This window comes from Ovis canadensis, chromosome 3 (genome assembly GCF_042477335.2).
Source record: "Ovis canadensis isolate MfBH-ARS-UI-01 breed Bighorn chromosome 3, ARS-UI_OviCan_v2, whole genome shotgun sequence".
NCBI classification, from domain to species: domain Eukaryota; kingdom Metazoa; phylum Chordata; class Mammalia; order Artiodactyla; family Bovidae; genus Ovis; species Ovis canadensis.
In genome coordinates this window covers 33409385-33424727 of record NC_091247.1, presented here as the reverse complement: position 1 = coordinate 33424727, position 15343 = coordinate 33409385, and the positions used below count along the sequence as shown (strand labels likewise).

At 37.3% G+C, this 15343-nt stretch overlaps 1 protein-coding gene across 2 annotated transcripts in view; it reads right to left on the bottom strand.

Annotated features, from left to right (window-relative positions):
• Window positions 1-3264: 3264 nt before the first annotated feature.
• The window catches only part of RAB10 (RAB10, member RAS oncogene family), a 61024-nt gene continuing 48945 nt past the window's right edge, over window positions 3265-15343 (bottom strand). For both annotated transcript variants that reach the window (XM_069582818.1, XM_069582817.1), the window contains exons 3-6: window positions 10156-10294; window positions 5734-5823; window positions 5327-5428; window positions 3265-3711 (exon numbers count right to left, since the gene is read on the bottom strand). In XM_069582818.1, the coding sequence (XP_069438919.1) occupies window positions 3628-3711; window positions 5327-5428; window positions 5734-5823; window positions 10156-10294 (415 nt within the window). In that variant the 3' untranslated portion in view covers window positions 3265-3627. The remainder of the gene's footprint in view (window positions 3712-5326; window positions 5429-5733; window positions 5824-10155; window positions 10295-15343) is intronic.

The window sequence follows — 15343 nt, the reverse complement described above, 5'->3', positions numbered from 1 at the left end:
AAGAACCTAGAACAGTGCCACAAATACCTAGTCCATTTCCTAGTAGGCAAGAAATACTCCTTCACATAATCCCCCGTACATTAAGCCTGCCCTCTGCCATCATTTTAGTCGGATCTTAACTCAAATTTGAATTAAAATAGCAACCTTGTATCTGACCTCTAGAATCCTTGTTCCTCTGCTTCCAGCCCATCTAAGACTTGTTTTCCTCAAACACACTGCAGGGCTCACAGGGACTCCCCATCCCCTAACACACTGTCCAGCTGGATTTCTAGTTTCTCACACTAGCAAAGCGTGTTTCTAATTTGCCTGTGATCCCTTCTTACCCTCCCCTTAGCCCATTCATTCAATCCACGTATCTAAGAACCCAACTCCAGTGCCTCCTCCTTCAAAAACCGTCCCAACTATTCTCACCAATTGAATCTGCTCTTCTATTAACACAGCACTTAAAACCACAACTATTTGGCTTTTGTACATCTGCCTGATTACTAATTCCTTCTGCTTTAAAGGTAAACCTACCAGCAGAGGCTACTGTGTCCTTTCCCTATACCAATCTCAAAGGCACAATCACAGGCTCCACCTTAAGACAGAAAATTCTGTGTTGATGAGAGGTAAACAGGGAAGTATTTAAATTCAGTCTAGGTGATCCTTCCAAAAACTAGTTATAAGAAAACCTCTGCTATGTCCGTCCAGCAGAGATAATCTTGTCAACAAATGTGTACCTTTATTTATTGACTAATAAGGGCTCGATACAGGATCAAACATTTCTTTCACCAAAAAGCCAAAGTTGTTTCTTATGGTTCACAAAAAAAGTGGGAAACACTTTACATGTTTCAGGTAAGAAGACAGTCACTACTAAAACAAGAATTTCTCCTCAGCATGATAGCCTTACCTTGGTGCCCCTGAGTAATCAGCTGACTCCAGTTGTAGTTGGCACAGTCTAGTAGTGTTGGCTGGCAAGTGACTACAGTTGTGTGTTCTGTCTGTCTCGACGCCAGCATGATTCTGCTTCTAAAATGCAGTTTCTTCCAATAATAGCTCTTGAAATTGCCTTCCCAGCTTTCCCTAGTTGAAAAGTTATTCCCCTCTATTTCTGTTCCTCTAATATCCAGTTTGCTATTGCACTATTTTCAGAAGGAATCTTCCATCTTAGACTCCATAAATAAATGAAAACCAAGTCACGCAGTTGGAAATCAAGTTTTGTTTTTATATGAACATAAGTAGACCATCTAGAAATATTTCAGTTTATTTAAATTGTTAAGTAGAATATGAAACCGAATTTGTAGCTAGTACCAGAGAATGGACTTAACTGTTTGGTGTTTAATGAGAACAGCTTCTACACAGGATCCCAAGAGACTTACAGAAAAAGGGGCAAAGCCCTATTATTAAGCAAATAAAACTCAGGTTTCAAACAGGTTATACAAAAATTGATTTATACTCCATTTCCCTTTTTTTTTTTTGATATTTAGAAAGTGCAGATTTAACAAAAGGTAGCCATATCCTTTCTATGTACAATGCCGATTATAATTTATTGCAAACAACAAAACTGTCAGTCTGTTACCCAAAAATCCCAGTGTTTAGCTCTCAAACCTTAAGTCACTGAATTGAGTAAGGATTAAAGAGGGTTAAAAGTAAAAAAGCTACTGCCACATTCCAGATAAAGAAAAACAACAAACACATTAAAAATTAATCTAACAATAGATTTAACCTAAAACTTTTGAGAAGTTTAACATTATTTCATTATTATTTTTAGTGGAAAATTAGGGATTATTTGGCAATGCTGCTTTTACTAGTAGTAAACAATGATAAAGTCAAGTGAGGGGAAAACCTAACAACCACCACCAGTGAGGCAGATGAAATCACTTTTAGGGCACAATCTGAAAATTCATGGATGTTCACAGCAGATATGTCCCTATGTTGTTTACGTTAGCCAAGAGGTCATTAAAATGCTATCCACGACACAGAAAGCCTTTTCAATGGAAGCTGCTGTCCTAAACTCAGCCTCTGCTAGAAATGAATCATGCTATTCACAATTATTTCAACAAAGGTATCATCTTAGGATGCTAGCAGCATAGCAAACTTAACTTACCCTACCCTAATGATAAGCAGTAAAGCAAAACTAGAAAAATGAAGGGGAAAAAATGGCAGGGCAAGAGAGAGCCTAGAGTTTCATATCCTTACATGAAAAGCCTCTGTTGTTCTTTTTTTCAAATCCAGGGTAATACAAGTTTCCCAAAGGGATGTGAAGACAGGACTTAAAATCAGTAACAGCCTAAAGTACTTCTAAATCTTAAGGTAAAGATAACTTAACACTGAAAAAGTGTTCTTCATAGGCCAAATCTCAATATATTTGGCAAACATGTTAATAAATTTCACTCCTCCTTCCCACCTTTTTAAAAACAATTTTGGGCTACCAAACTGCTAGAGGAGTTGCCAAAATGGAGACTATTCAAATTTAGGTTAAAATATTTATTCTAAGAAAGTGAATAGGCTATACACTTAGTTAGAAAGACAAACCACAACACCCTCCAAACACTAGTGCATGCAATTAACTCCTCCATTTCATAAACTCAATGGAGAGAGACAGGAAGGGAACAAAGCGGGAAAGAGAAGAGCAACGTGAAGTCAACAGCAAATGAAGGAACTCGGGACAGAAGCTTTAGGGGAGTGAGAAAATGAGGTGAGGACATGGTTAACTGACATTGGATAGTAGGCAGTTAGGATTTATCTTTCAGTTTACTTAGCAAGTTAAATCAGTGCTTTATGTTAAACTCCACAAACCCACTAGTTTACCCCTTTCATTTTTAAATAACTCACACCACAGGGTGGTGGGGAAGAAGCAAATAAAGCAGCATGCAGGAAGAGACAGGAGGAGAAAGTGGCCGAGGAAAAGAACTGGTGGCAGGAGTAGTTTTAAATGTCAAGGCCACTTAAAACGAGACTCAGCAAACCAAAGCGATCATTTCTGTATTATCCTTTGTCCTCAATTAACTACTTTGAAAATTACAGCCAAGCAAACCACAAACATGTTAATGCTTTATGTTTCGATGATATGTCTCCTGCACATGCTTCCACCAAAACCCCAAAAAAAGGAAAAACCAAAGAAGTTCCTTTCCACATAAGGCACAGGACAAAATTAACCCCATTTACATATTCAAGGCGAAAATGAATGTTTTCCTGGCTTTTTTCTTTTGCTATCACATGTCTATAGATTATAGGGACTCAAGCACATTTATCCATGACAGAAAATTCCACTGTTGTACAAAATAAAATTGTTAATTCTAACTTTTATTCTTATACAATTTGCAGAATAGAGTTGAAATGATTGCTATAGGTTTTAATGTTGATAAGAATTGGACTATAATACAACTGAAATGCAGTGGTGAGCTGAGCAAGTACATTTAAAAATGAACTCACAGACATGATTCTTCTATACAATTTTTGTTTGAGGAAAATTATAAAGTCAGCAAGCAGTCACAGATGAAACAACAAATAAAACAGGTGGACTAGAGAGTTAAGATGAGGAACAAAAATATCTGTTTAAGAGTTAAAAATGGGACAGAGTGGTTTATTTTGCAGCAAGAAGAGAAAACAGGGTGGTGGATGGCAACTGATGGAACAGCAGAGCGCTCAGCAGCATTTGCTCTTCCAGCCTGTCACACCTCCTCCACTGCTGATATCTACGTTTTCACTGTTGGGCTCTTTTACAGGGGTCTGCAACAAACACACAAGGAGAGCAACCCGTGAAAAACACTGCCATGGATACACCAAGATCCAACAGAAGTATTCCCATAAATGTTAATTTATGTAACAAAATGCAATTACAGTCACATGAGATACGTTTTCTTCTCCACACAAAGTAAAGAAATGGAAGCTTTGTTTTTGACCTTCATTTTGTTCTCTTCCAATTGTGAAATGTCCACAGGCCTCCTGGCTTCCTTTTGTAGAACTTCTGAAATCTCCTCCGCCCTACCCCTTGTGATGAGTGGTATGTTATCTCTTAGATCTGAGCCCTGAGTACTTAGTACTTAAAAAAAAAAAATGCATATGCATTCATGCATATGATGAGACTAATGCTGAATCATGTCTAACTTCAGAGAGGTGAAATAACCCTTTTCTGTTTTGTTTTACTTGCCTTTTGAGACTGGAGCTTGTATTACCATAGCGTTGTTTTAAAAAGGCAATTTTATGATGATACACTAACATTAAATGAAGGAAATACAGTGGGGCAGAATGCAAAGTTGAATAATTCATGTTAAAGGCCGATACAGGAAAAGATCAAAATAAGAGATGCCAAAATTTTAACAGTAGCAACCCTTAGGCGGTGGGTTTATTTGGGGTGGGGGCAGATATTGATATTTCAAGTATAAAAACAGAAAGGTTACCCGAAGCAATTAAATTTTCTCCTTTTCTCCTATATAATGTTTGCTTCTCCTTCAGGACTGTATCAGATTTTCTCTATTTTATGTACATTTAAATATACCGGAAGACTAATAGAGAATTCAGGACTCATATCAAATCTGTGTATTTTACCTAGTCATTTGAGGGAAAATATAAATATTTGATTTCCCAATTTTGCTACAAGTTATTTGTACTGCCAACTTATGCAATTCACAAATTAAACCCAGAAACTAACCGTGAGGTAAAATGAATTCCCTGAGATCAATTTTCAGCATTTTCTTTTAAAAAACTCACAGGTTGAAATGATTGGGTAAATGAAACTTGGTTATCAGTTCAGTTCAGTTACTCAGTCGTGTCTGACTCTTTGCAACCCCATGGACTGCAGCACGCCAGGCTTCCCTATTCATCACCAAGTCCCAGAGCTTGCTCAAACTCATGTCCATCAAGTCAGTGATGCCATCCAAACATCTCATCCTCTATTGTCCCCTTCTCCTCCTGCTTTCAATTTGGGTATAGACTTACTCTATTCAGTATATAGTATATACATCCCCTTCACTGGCACATCTGAGAAATGACTATATAAAGGAATAGAGATTCTGTAGCAATTAAGTACAGAATAGATTCACCTCTTGAATTTTAAAAAATTATTTATGAGAAGGCAAAGGTTATATAAGAGAAATTAATCAAAAAGAGCCACAAGACCATGGACCAAACAAAAAGCTGGAAAAAGGAGTATGAAATTGGGAATTAGAGACTGAGATTTCTATACTGCTCTCTGCTCTCTGGAGGATTAGATACTGGTGACCCATCCAAATGTACGCAAATCCAATTTTTTAATGTAAATCTAGTACTTTAGAAAACAGGAAAATGTTCAACTGTTGACACCCGACCCCTTAGCAGTAAAAAAACAGAAAAGAAAGAAATTTACCTTTCGAAGGATATCTTCAGCTAATGTGAGAAATGCCTTTTCGATGTTTATATTTGCTTTTGCACTAGTCTCAAAAAATCTAATACCATGCTCTCTTGCAATCTAAAAAAGAAGCAAAATATCACAAAATTATCAAGTATATGTTATCAACTGATGACTTCAGCTTCCTAAAGGAAACAGTAATATTAGTCTAAAGGTAGCAGTCTCAACTAGGTTATCTAAAATGAACAGATTATTTTAATGGGTTCAAGCTTCTTAAAAAACAAATAAAAAATCCACTCAAATGGTAAGCTATCATTTTCAACAGCATTTTTTTTTAAAGGATATGAATAGCATTCCATCACCTCTACTGTAAAAACAAATGCAACATCATCGTCACAAAGCTGTCTCAACTCAGAGCTTTTTACCTGTTCTCCTTTTCCTTTAGGTACAACTCTTTTATCGTCCATATCACACTTGTTTCCTAGTAACATCCTTTCCACATCTTCATTGGCATGCTAAAATGAAATAAAAGTTTAGTTCACACACTATCATGAAACTGTGGCTTAACAAAAATGACTTTCTCACTTTATGGTGTCATTTCTATACTCTGAAAATTTTAAAGCAGTGATCTCATCGCTCAGTCATGTGACTCTTTGCGACCCCATGGACTGTAGCTTGCAGGGCTTCTCTGTCCATGGAATTCTCCAGGCAAGAATACTGGAATAGGCAGCCATTCCCTTCTCCAGGAGATATTCCTGACCCAGGGACTGAACCCAGGTCTCCCATATTTCAGGTAGATTCTTCACCATCTGAACTACCGGGAAAGCCCAGTGATCTCAAAACCACATGCTAAAAGACAACACAAATTCTTAAATTACCTAGAAAGATACATATAATTTCTAAGACATATTCTTGGTCAAATTATTATTTTCCCCTATAGGAGGCTGTCTACTTTCTAAAAACATTCTCAACAACAGAGGACGTGTATAAGCATGCAAAAGAGGACATATGGAACTTCCTCTACATAATGTAAATCCAAGCTGGATCATGACTTAGATAACGCGTACATGGCCCTACAAGAAGCCTTAATTAAAAATTCTACAGAGCTCTTAAAGTTTCAAAAAGTCACAATGCTAGGGGAGTCCATGCACAGAAATCAGACAAAAACAAATGCTGCTCCATTGAAATCCTAATGACACCTTTTGCACAAATAAAAAATCCATCTTAAAAATTAAAGTGGAATTTCAAGGGATCCTGAAAGCCAAAACAATCCTGGAAAGTAGTATAAAGTTGCAAGATTCATACTTATTTCCTTATTTCAAACCTTACTACAAAGCTGCAGTAATCACAACAGTATGCTCCTGGTGTAACAGACATGGGCAAAGGAACACAACACAGAGGCCGGAACTGAGCTCTTGTGCACACCATCAAATGATTTTTGACAAGAGTGCCAAGATCGTTCAATAGGGGAAAAGACAGTCTTCTCAAGAAATAGTGTTAGAAATACCACATATCAACATGTAAAAGAAGGAAGTTGGATCTTTAATTTATACCCAAAAATGAACTAAAAAATGGATCCAAGATCTAAAACTATTGAACTCTTAGAAGAAAATATAGGGGAGGAGTTTTATGACCTTGGATTTGGCAGTGATTTCTCAGATATGACATCAAAAGCATAGGCAACAAAGGAGAAAAAAATAACTGCACTTCATCAAAATTAAAAACTGTTTGTGTCCAGAGCACACAACTGTGTGGCTACAGGGATATTCAGGGAAAGGTACATTAGGCCAGAGATGGATGATGTGAGGTATTTTTCACATCCCATGGGCTGCCTTGTCATTTGGCTGATAGTGACACTGAGACTGGGTAGTTAAGTGTCAAAATGGATTAAACTGTAGGATATCTACCTGATGTCACAGAACTGGAAAATCAGTTGTTGCTGGAACAACAATGCATAATCTCTCTATATAAATCGCTCTTACTACACATACTTCTTGGCTCAACTATGAAATAAAGGCTTTTGTTGTTGTTGAGCAGTCACCCAGTTGTATCTGACTCTGCAACCCATGGACGGCAGCATCCCAGGCCTCCCTGTCCCTCACCGTCTTCCAGAGTTTGCCCAAGTTCATGTTCATTGCATTAGTGATGCCATCCAGCCATCTCATCCTCTGATGCCCTCTTCTCCTTCTGCCCTCGATCTTTCCCAGCATCAGGGACTTTTCCAATGAGTTGTCTGTTTACATCAGATGACCAAAATACTGGAGCTTCAGCTTCAGCATCAGTCCTTCCAGTGAATATTCAGGGTTGATCTCCCTTAAGACTGAATGGTTTGATCTCCTTGCGCTCCAAGGGACTTTCAGGAGTCTTCTCCAGCACCACAGTTTGAAGGCATCAATTCTTTGGCATTCTGCCTTCTTTAAGGTCCAGCTCTCACAACCGTAGTGACCACTGGGAAGACCATAGCCTTGACTATATGGATCTTTGTCGGCAGAGTAATGTCTCTGTTTTTCAACACACTGTCTAGGTTACTCACTGCTTTTTTGGCGAGAAGCAACTGTTTTCTGATTTCATGGCTGCAGTCACCGTCGACAAAAGAAACTTAAAAATGAAGGCTTCTTTTTGGTTTCAAAATCTATGTCATTAATGGATTACTAAATACCAACAGACTTCTTATAGCAATGGAAAAGGTGAATGAAATTGGGAAACTGAAATCAGGAAAGGAGTACGTCAAGGCTGTATATTGTCACCCTGCTTATTTAACTTATATGCAGAGTACATCACGAGAAATGCTGGGCTGGATGAAGCACAAGCTAGAATCAAGATTGCTAGGAGAAATATCAATAACCTCAGATATGCAGATGACACCACCCTTATGGCCTAAAGCGTAGAAGAACTAAAGAGCCTCTTGATGAAAGTGAAAGAGGAGAGTGAAAAAGATGGCTTCAAACTCAATATTCAGAAAACTAAGATCATGACATCCAGTCCCATCACTTCATGGCAAATAGATGGGGAAACAGTGGAAACAGTGGCTGACTTTATTTTTGGGGGGCTCCAAAATCACTGCAGATGGTGACAGCAGCCATGAAATTAAGACACTTGCTCCTTGGAAGAAAAGTTATAACCAACCTAGAGAGCATATTAAAAAGCAGAGACGTTACTTTGCTGACAAAGGTCCATCTAATCAAGGCTATGATTTTTCCAGTAGTCATGTATGGATGTGAGAAAGCTGAGCGCTGTAAAGAAAGCTAAGCGCTGAAGAATTTATGCTTTTGAACTATGGTTTTGTCCCTTGGCCTGCAAGGAGATCCAGTCAGTCTATCCTAAAAGAAATCAGTCCTGAATATTCACTGGAAGGACTGATGCTGAAGCTGAAACTCCACTATTTTGGCCACCTGATGCGAAGAGCTGACTCATTGGAAAAGACTCTGATGGTGGGAAAGATTGAAGGTGGGAGGAGAAGGGGATGACAAAAGATGAGATGGTTAGATGGCATCACCGACTCTATGGACATGAGTCTGAGTAAGCTCCGGGAATTGGTGATGGACAGGGAAGCCTGGCGTGCTGTAGTCCATGGGGTTGCAAACAGCAGGACACGACTGAGCAACAAACTGAACCACTGAAGTATTATCACCTTGGGTCTAATACTGGATTAAAGACTTTGTTTTTATGTTTCCAGCCAAAACTTGCTTTACAGAGTTAGTCTTTTTTTTTTTTCCTTTTGCCATGATGGGATCTTAGCCCCCCAACCAGGGATGGAACCTGAGCCCCCTGCAGTGGAATTGAGAAGTCCTAACCCTGGACTGCCAGGGATTTCCCAAGAGTCAGTCTTGATAGAATTCAAAGCATAGAAGACAGCAACAAGACATGAAAATAATTTCAACAAAAAAGCTACCCATGCTGTAGCACAGAAAACAAACATGCTTGAACACTTTGTAAAAACTGACATCTTCCCTGGAGATGGAAATGGCAACCCATTCCAGTATTCTTGCCTGTAAAATCTCATGGACAGAGGAGCCTGGAGGGTTACTGTCTATGGATTGCAAGTCAGACACAACTTAGCGACTAAACTGCCACGACCGTTGTTACTAGGGAAGAGATTTGTGTCATATATGGAATAGTCTCGTAACAATCTCCTGCGACAATAACTCATGGTTAAAAATTTTATTACCTCTCCATATGTGTGTGTGTGTGTGTAGACACACAATATATCGTTTATATTACAAAAATAAATGTAGATTAACATAAAAAAAACTGACATCTTCACATGAAAGGATACAGCTTGGTTAGGTTTTTATCTTATTAGTAATCTGTATCTTTCAAAATGTCTAAAAGGGACATGGTACTTCCATAACTTAAAAATACTGACTGACTTATTTTTGGCTGTACCGCACATTTGTGGGATCTTCGTTCCCTGACAACGGATTAAACCTGGACAATGACAGTGAAAGTGCCAAGTCCTAACCCCTGGACCACGAGGCAATTTCCAAATATATGTTTTAAAAATTACTACTGAAAATGTAATTCATTCATTCAAAAAAAAATCACCAAGGAAGAATTCACTTAGAAAAATCTGTGAAATCACTGGTAGTTTCCATCTGGGGCCATCTTATAAGATGGCTGTATAGAGTTTTTGGGTAATTTGTCAACCGCCCTTGATGGGGTTCAAAACAGATCTGCCCAAAATCTTAAGAAAAGGGTAGGCAAAAAATAACATTACCATGTAACAAGTAAAAATACTCAACAATAATGACAGCAAACACTGTATCCTAAAGATCAACAGGAATATTTTCTTAACCAAGGACACAAATGTGTGTTTATGTAGAGCTTATACAATTTCTAGGTCTTACCTCATCTATGTTTCTAAGCCACTTGCTGATGTTTTCAAAGCTTTTACCATTGGTGATGTCATATACTAGCATGATACCCATTGCTCCTCTGTAGTAGGAGGTTGTGATGGTGTGAAATCGCTCCTGGCCTGCTGTATCCCTGAAATAAACAGCCAATAATTTGTACTGAGCATTTTGATATTACTATGTTCTAGCTGAAGGGCAAAACAGTAGACTAGTTGAGTAAAAATAGAGATTAAAATCCACCATGTGACACAAAACACAAGGGAACCACCACTTTTAACTCTTAAATAGTAAACAAGGTTATTCATAAACATATATACGTATAAATACTGACTACTCTAAGGAAATTAAAAACCTACCAATACTGGATGAAAATCTGAAAGGGAAAACAATATAAAGTGACACACAAAATTCTTGAAGTTACTTAAAAATGAATACCAGCCAAGTGTAAATCTGTAGGAATTCCATTTATTTAGTGATCTAGTGCTATAATGTAATACAAAAGCATGTAGAATTTTTAGAACATTAAAGGACTACACCATATGAGAGCCATATTTATCTTTTAGAATCATTTACAAAAGTTGTATAGATAACCTCATTTATAAATAACAAGACAAAAATATGTAAATAGTAGTATTTTTCAATGCCTTCAAACCAAAGATTTAAGAAATTCTGTTCCTGTAATTTCCCCCTCATTTGCATCACCAATTTTTTCTTTTTATGGATTATAATTAACATATATACATGTTAAGGTCTCCCCTTATCCTTTCTTAAAAAAGCAAACTTCAAACATACAAAAAAACCTCACTTCCAATTCCACACCGCTCCAACTAACACTGCATTTCTGCTTCCCTTCCTGGCAAACTTTTTTCTTAAAGTTTTGTTTTAATATAACTATAGCCTCACAGGATATTTCAGAAAACAGTACAAAGAGGTCCTGACACTGGCACAGTCTACAGACCTTAGACTTTTCTGTTTTATATGCACATACATGTCTTGTTCTCTGCAATTTCAGCACATATAGATTTGTGTAGTTTTCTGTAATTTTGCCATTTCTAGAATCCCATATAAAACAATCTTCTTGGTTTGTTTTTTTAAATCGGAAGAAAATTACAGTGTTGTGTTGGTTTGAATGCAACTTTTTCAAATGGTTATTTACTTTTTCCAGCATAATGCCCTTGAGATTTATCCAAGTTGTTGCATGTAATACTAGTCTGTTTCATTTTATTACTGGGTAGTATTCCATTGTACAGAAGTATCACAATTTGTTTAATCACTTGCCCATGGAAGGACATTTGGGTGGTTCTAGTTTTGGGCTATTACAAATAAAGTTGATACGAATATTCATTTGTAAGTTCATAAGTTTTCATTTCTCTGGGATGAACATCCAGGAATATTACTGCTAAGTCAGATGATAAGGATAGGTTTAACTTTGTAAGAAACTGCCAAGCTTTTCTAAAGTGGCTGTGCTACTTCACATTCCCACTAGCAGTGTAGGAGACCTAGTTTCTTTGCATCTTCTTCAGCATTTGATGATCTCACTATATTTTATTTCAGTTGTTCTAATAGGGCATGCAGTGATATCATCAATTTAATTTGTATTTCTCTATCCAACCAGTCCATCCTAAAGGAAATAAGTCCTGAATATTCATTGGAAGGGCTGATGCTGAAGCTCAAACTCCAATACTCTGGCCACCTGATGCAAAAAACTGACTCATTGGAAAAGACCCTGATGCTAGGAATGATTGAAATCGGGAGGAGAAGGGGACGACAGAGGATGAGATGGTTGGATGGCATCACCGACTCGATGGACATAAGATTGAGCAAGCTCTGGGAGTTGGTGAGGGACAGGGAAGCCTGGTGTGCTGCAGTCCATGGGGTTGCGAAGAGCTGGACACGACTGAGCAACTGGACTGAACTGATGACTAATCGATGTTATACATTTTTTCATGTAACTAACTGTCATCCATACATCCTCTCCAGTAAAATGTCTGTTTGTGTCTTTTGTGTGTCTTCTAATTGGATGGTTTGCCTACTTCTTTCTTCTTTTTAAACTACTGAGTGTTGAGAGTTCTTTTTACATAAAAGTTCTTTGTCAGATATTTGATTTAGAATTATTTTCTCCAGGTCTATAACGAGTTTCTTCATTCTTTTGACAGGGTCTTTGGTAGACCAAAAATTTTAAATTTTGTTGAAGTCCAATTTATTAATTTTTAAATCTTTATGGATTGTGGTTTATAGTGTTGTACCTACCCTTCACCTAATCTTAGTTCCCAAAGATTTTCTCCTGTTTTCTTCTCAAAGTCTCATAGTTTTGCATTTGAACAGATGATATAGTTTTGATTAATTAATCTCGCTCAAATGAAACATGCAGAATAGGAGTCTACAGAGATTAGTGGTTGCCCCAACTGAAGATGGTTTGGATAGGATGGGAAGAAGCTGCTAAAAGGTGTGGGTTTCTTTCTAGAAATATAAAAACATTCTAAAATTGTGATGATGGTGAATATACCTTGGAAAATTACTAAAAAACTAACTTTACATTCTAAATGGGTGAACTGTAAGGTATGTGAATTATGCTTCAAAGTCACAACAAAACAAGTGGAAAACATGACAGTTTAAAATATAAACTGAACATACAAATGACAATTCATTATAACCACAACCTATTCCAAAACCCTTGCCCTGAAGTTTACAAAGTGTTAACAGAATTTACACTTTTCACCAGACCCTCAAATTTTGAGGCACTCTTTTTCCTGATAGCTTGAGCCACATTTTTTCATGTCCCCAAATTCACAAGCTTGGTCTCACCTGACAGCTTCCGTATTGGCTATGCTCACAAGGGCACACACAACACGGTTGACACCTCATCTTTGCATTTTAACCATCACCTTATCAGAAGTCTTCTCTGTCCTCCAATTTAAATAGTCTTCCAGTATCTCTCCAATCTATCTCCTTACTTTACTTCACTTCTCTGCAAAGCACTTATTATAGATTTATTTACTGCCGCCCATGACCTCTAAACGGTAGGTCCCATCAGAGATTTGTCTTGTTCACTGTAGAATACACAGTATTTATAAAAAAAAAAACTGCCCCCCAAATGTAATTTAATCAAAACAGATAAATTATATATCATTTAAGAAAACCATCAAATAGACATGCAATCAGTTCTTCTATGTTATATCCTAGAATTAGGTTAGACCACTAAGAGACTACACACATAAGAATTTGTATTTATGTATTTATATACATTCTTATGCCACAATTTTTTACTTCCATTACCTCAATATTATGTCAAAACTACTGAGCTAAATTTAAACCAGTGGCACCTAGACAGGAAATTTTATGTTATAATCCTTAGTTATGAAATACTAATATAAAAGATACTGAAATATTAATGGCCCCTCCAAAAAAATACTCATTATTCAGGTTCAGAGTTTTTGTTTTGATTAATTGCATACTACTCCATCTGTTCTCTGATTTTTGTCTCTTCCATTTTCCAAAACTTCTTCCATCCTATCTTCCTTCTTTTTAATATGCTCTCCTTGCCAAGTCTTTTAAAATTATCCTTTTCCTGGATCCTAATACCAGCCCTAACAACTGTTACGGCAATCAACAACTTATTTCAAACTAGATAGACCCTGTCTCACTACCTCTATGCTAATTGTGACCCTTTGCCCAGAGGAACAAATACTCACAGCTGCTAATTCACAGTCAAATTATTTTTAGGTTTACATACACACATATACTCAGGTCTAAAGACTAGTTGACTCCAATCACCAAAAGCAGGGTTTTCTTATCTGAAGAGCAATTATACATTGTGCATGTTCACATTATCTTTTTATGTCCCATGTTACAGGGTTTTTTAAGCCTGTTTTCAAAAACCACTCAGTTTTCCTCTATTAAAATTTTTTTCTTCTCTGCCTATGTAGTATAAACAGGTTTTTGAACTTATTAATCAATGGCAATATAATTTCCTTTACATAAAGTAAGAGGTGTACACCTAAGAGACTATTATAAAACCCTATTTTTTCCCATTGACACATAATGAAAGGAGTGATACATTCCTAGAACGAAAATAGCATATTTCCTTAATAGTTTAGACCCACACATAGGGTCAAGGAAGCTGTGTCCTCTGGATGCTATTATGACAGTTATTTTTGATATGGGCACTAACAGCACTAGAACAGCCCAGAGACAACACTAACCTGTTTGGAAAAGCAGAGACTTCAAATTTCATGACTTTATGTTTTTGGTAACATAATGAAGCTATTCTTTACTTTAAAAATTAAGATGCTAAATTTCTCACATTGAGGTTTTTTTTTCTTTTTTTACCTACTTACGACTGTGCTGGGTCTTCATTGCCGTGCATCAGCTTTCTCTAGTTGCGGCAAGCGGGGACTACTCTAATTGTGGTGCACACGCTTCTCATTGCAGTGGTTTCTCTTGTTGGGGTCCCCAGGCTCTAGACCACAGGCTCAAGAGTTGTGGTGAATGGGCTTAGTTGCCCGAGGCATGTGAGATCATCCCAGACCATGGATTCTTTACCACTGGTACACCAGGAAAGTCCACACTGAGTTTTATTTTAACAAGACTTGGATTTCCTCACTGATACGCAACTTCTCTACACCCAAAATACCATGAGTTGAAATTATGCTCATCTTTATCTTCCAAAAAAGGTCAAAAGTCAAACAAAGCCTGATAACTGCCCTTGCAGAGATTACATTCCAGTGGGGGAAAGCAATAAGTAATATATATGATTCCAAATTGTGACAAATGCTAACAAGGTAAACAGGGTGGAATGATCAAGAATGACATAAAGGGGAGGGAGGAAGAAATCTAGATAGTATAATCAGGGCAGTCCTCTCTCTAGAGGTGATGCTGAAGGTTGAGTGAAAAGTATGAACAGAAATCCATCAGTCATTCAGTCAACAAATACGTATTCAGCATCTGTATCTGCTAGGCTCTGTTCTAGGGAGTGGTTATATAGCCACAAATCAGACAGATGGGATCCCTACCTTTAAAAAGCTGGTATTCTAGTGGGGGGAATAAGAATGAACACAGTTTTTAAATGTGGTAAATTTAGATACTAAAAAGTGCTATGACAAAGATAAACTAAGATAAGTGTGATCATGCCTAAAGCAGCGGCCACCAATCTTTTTTGGAACCCGGGACAGGTTTCATGGAA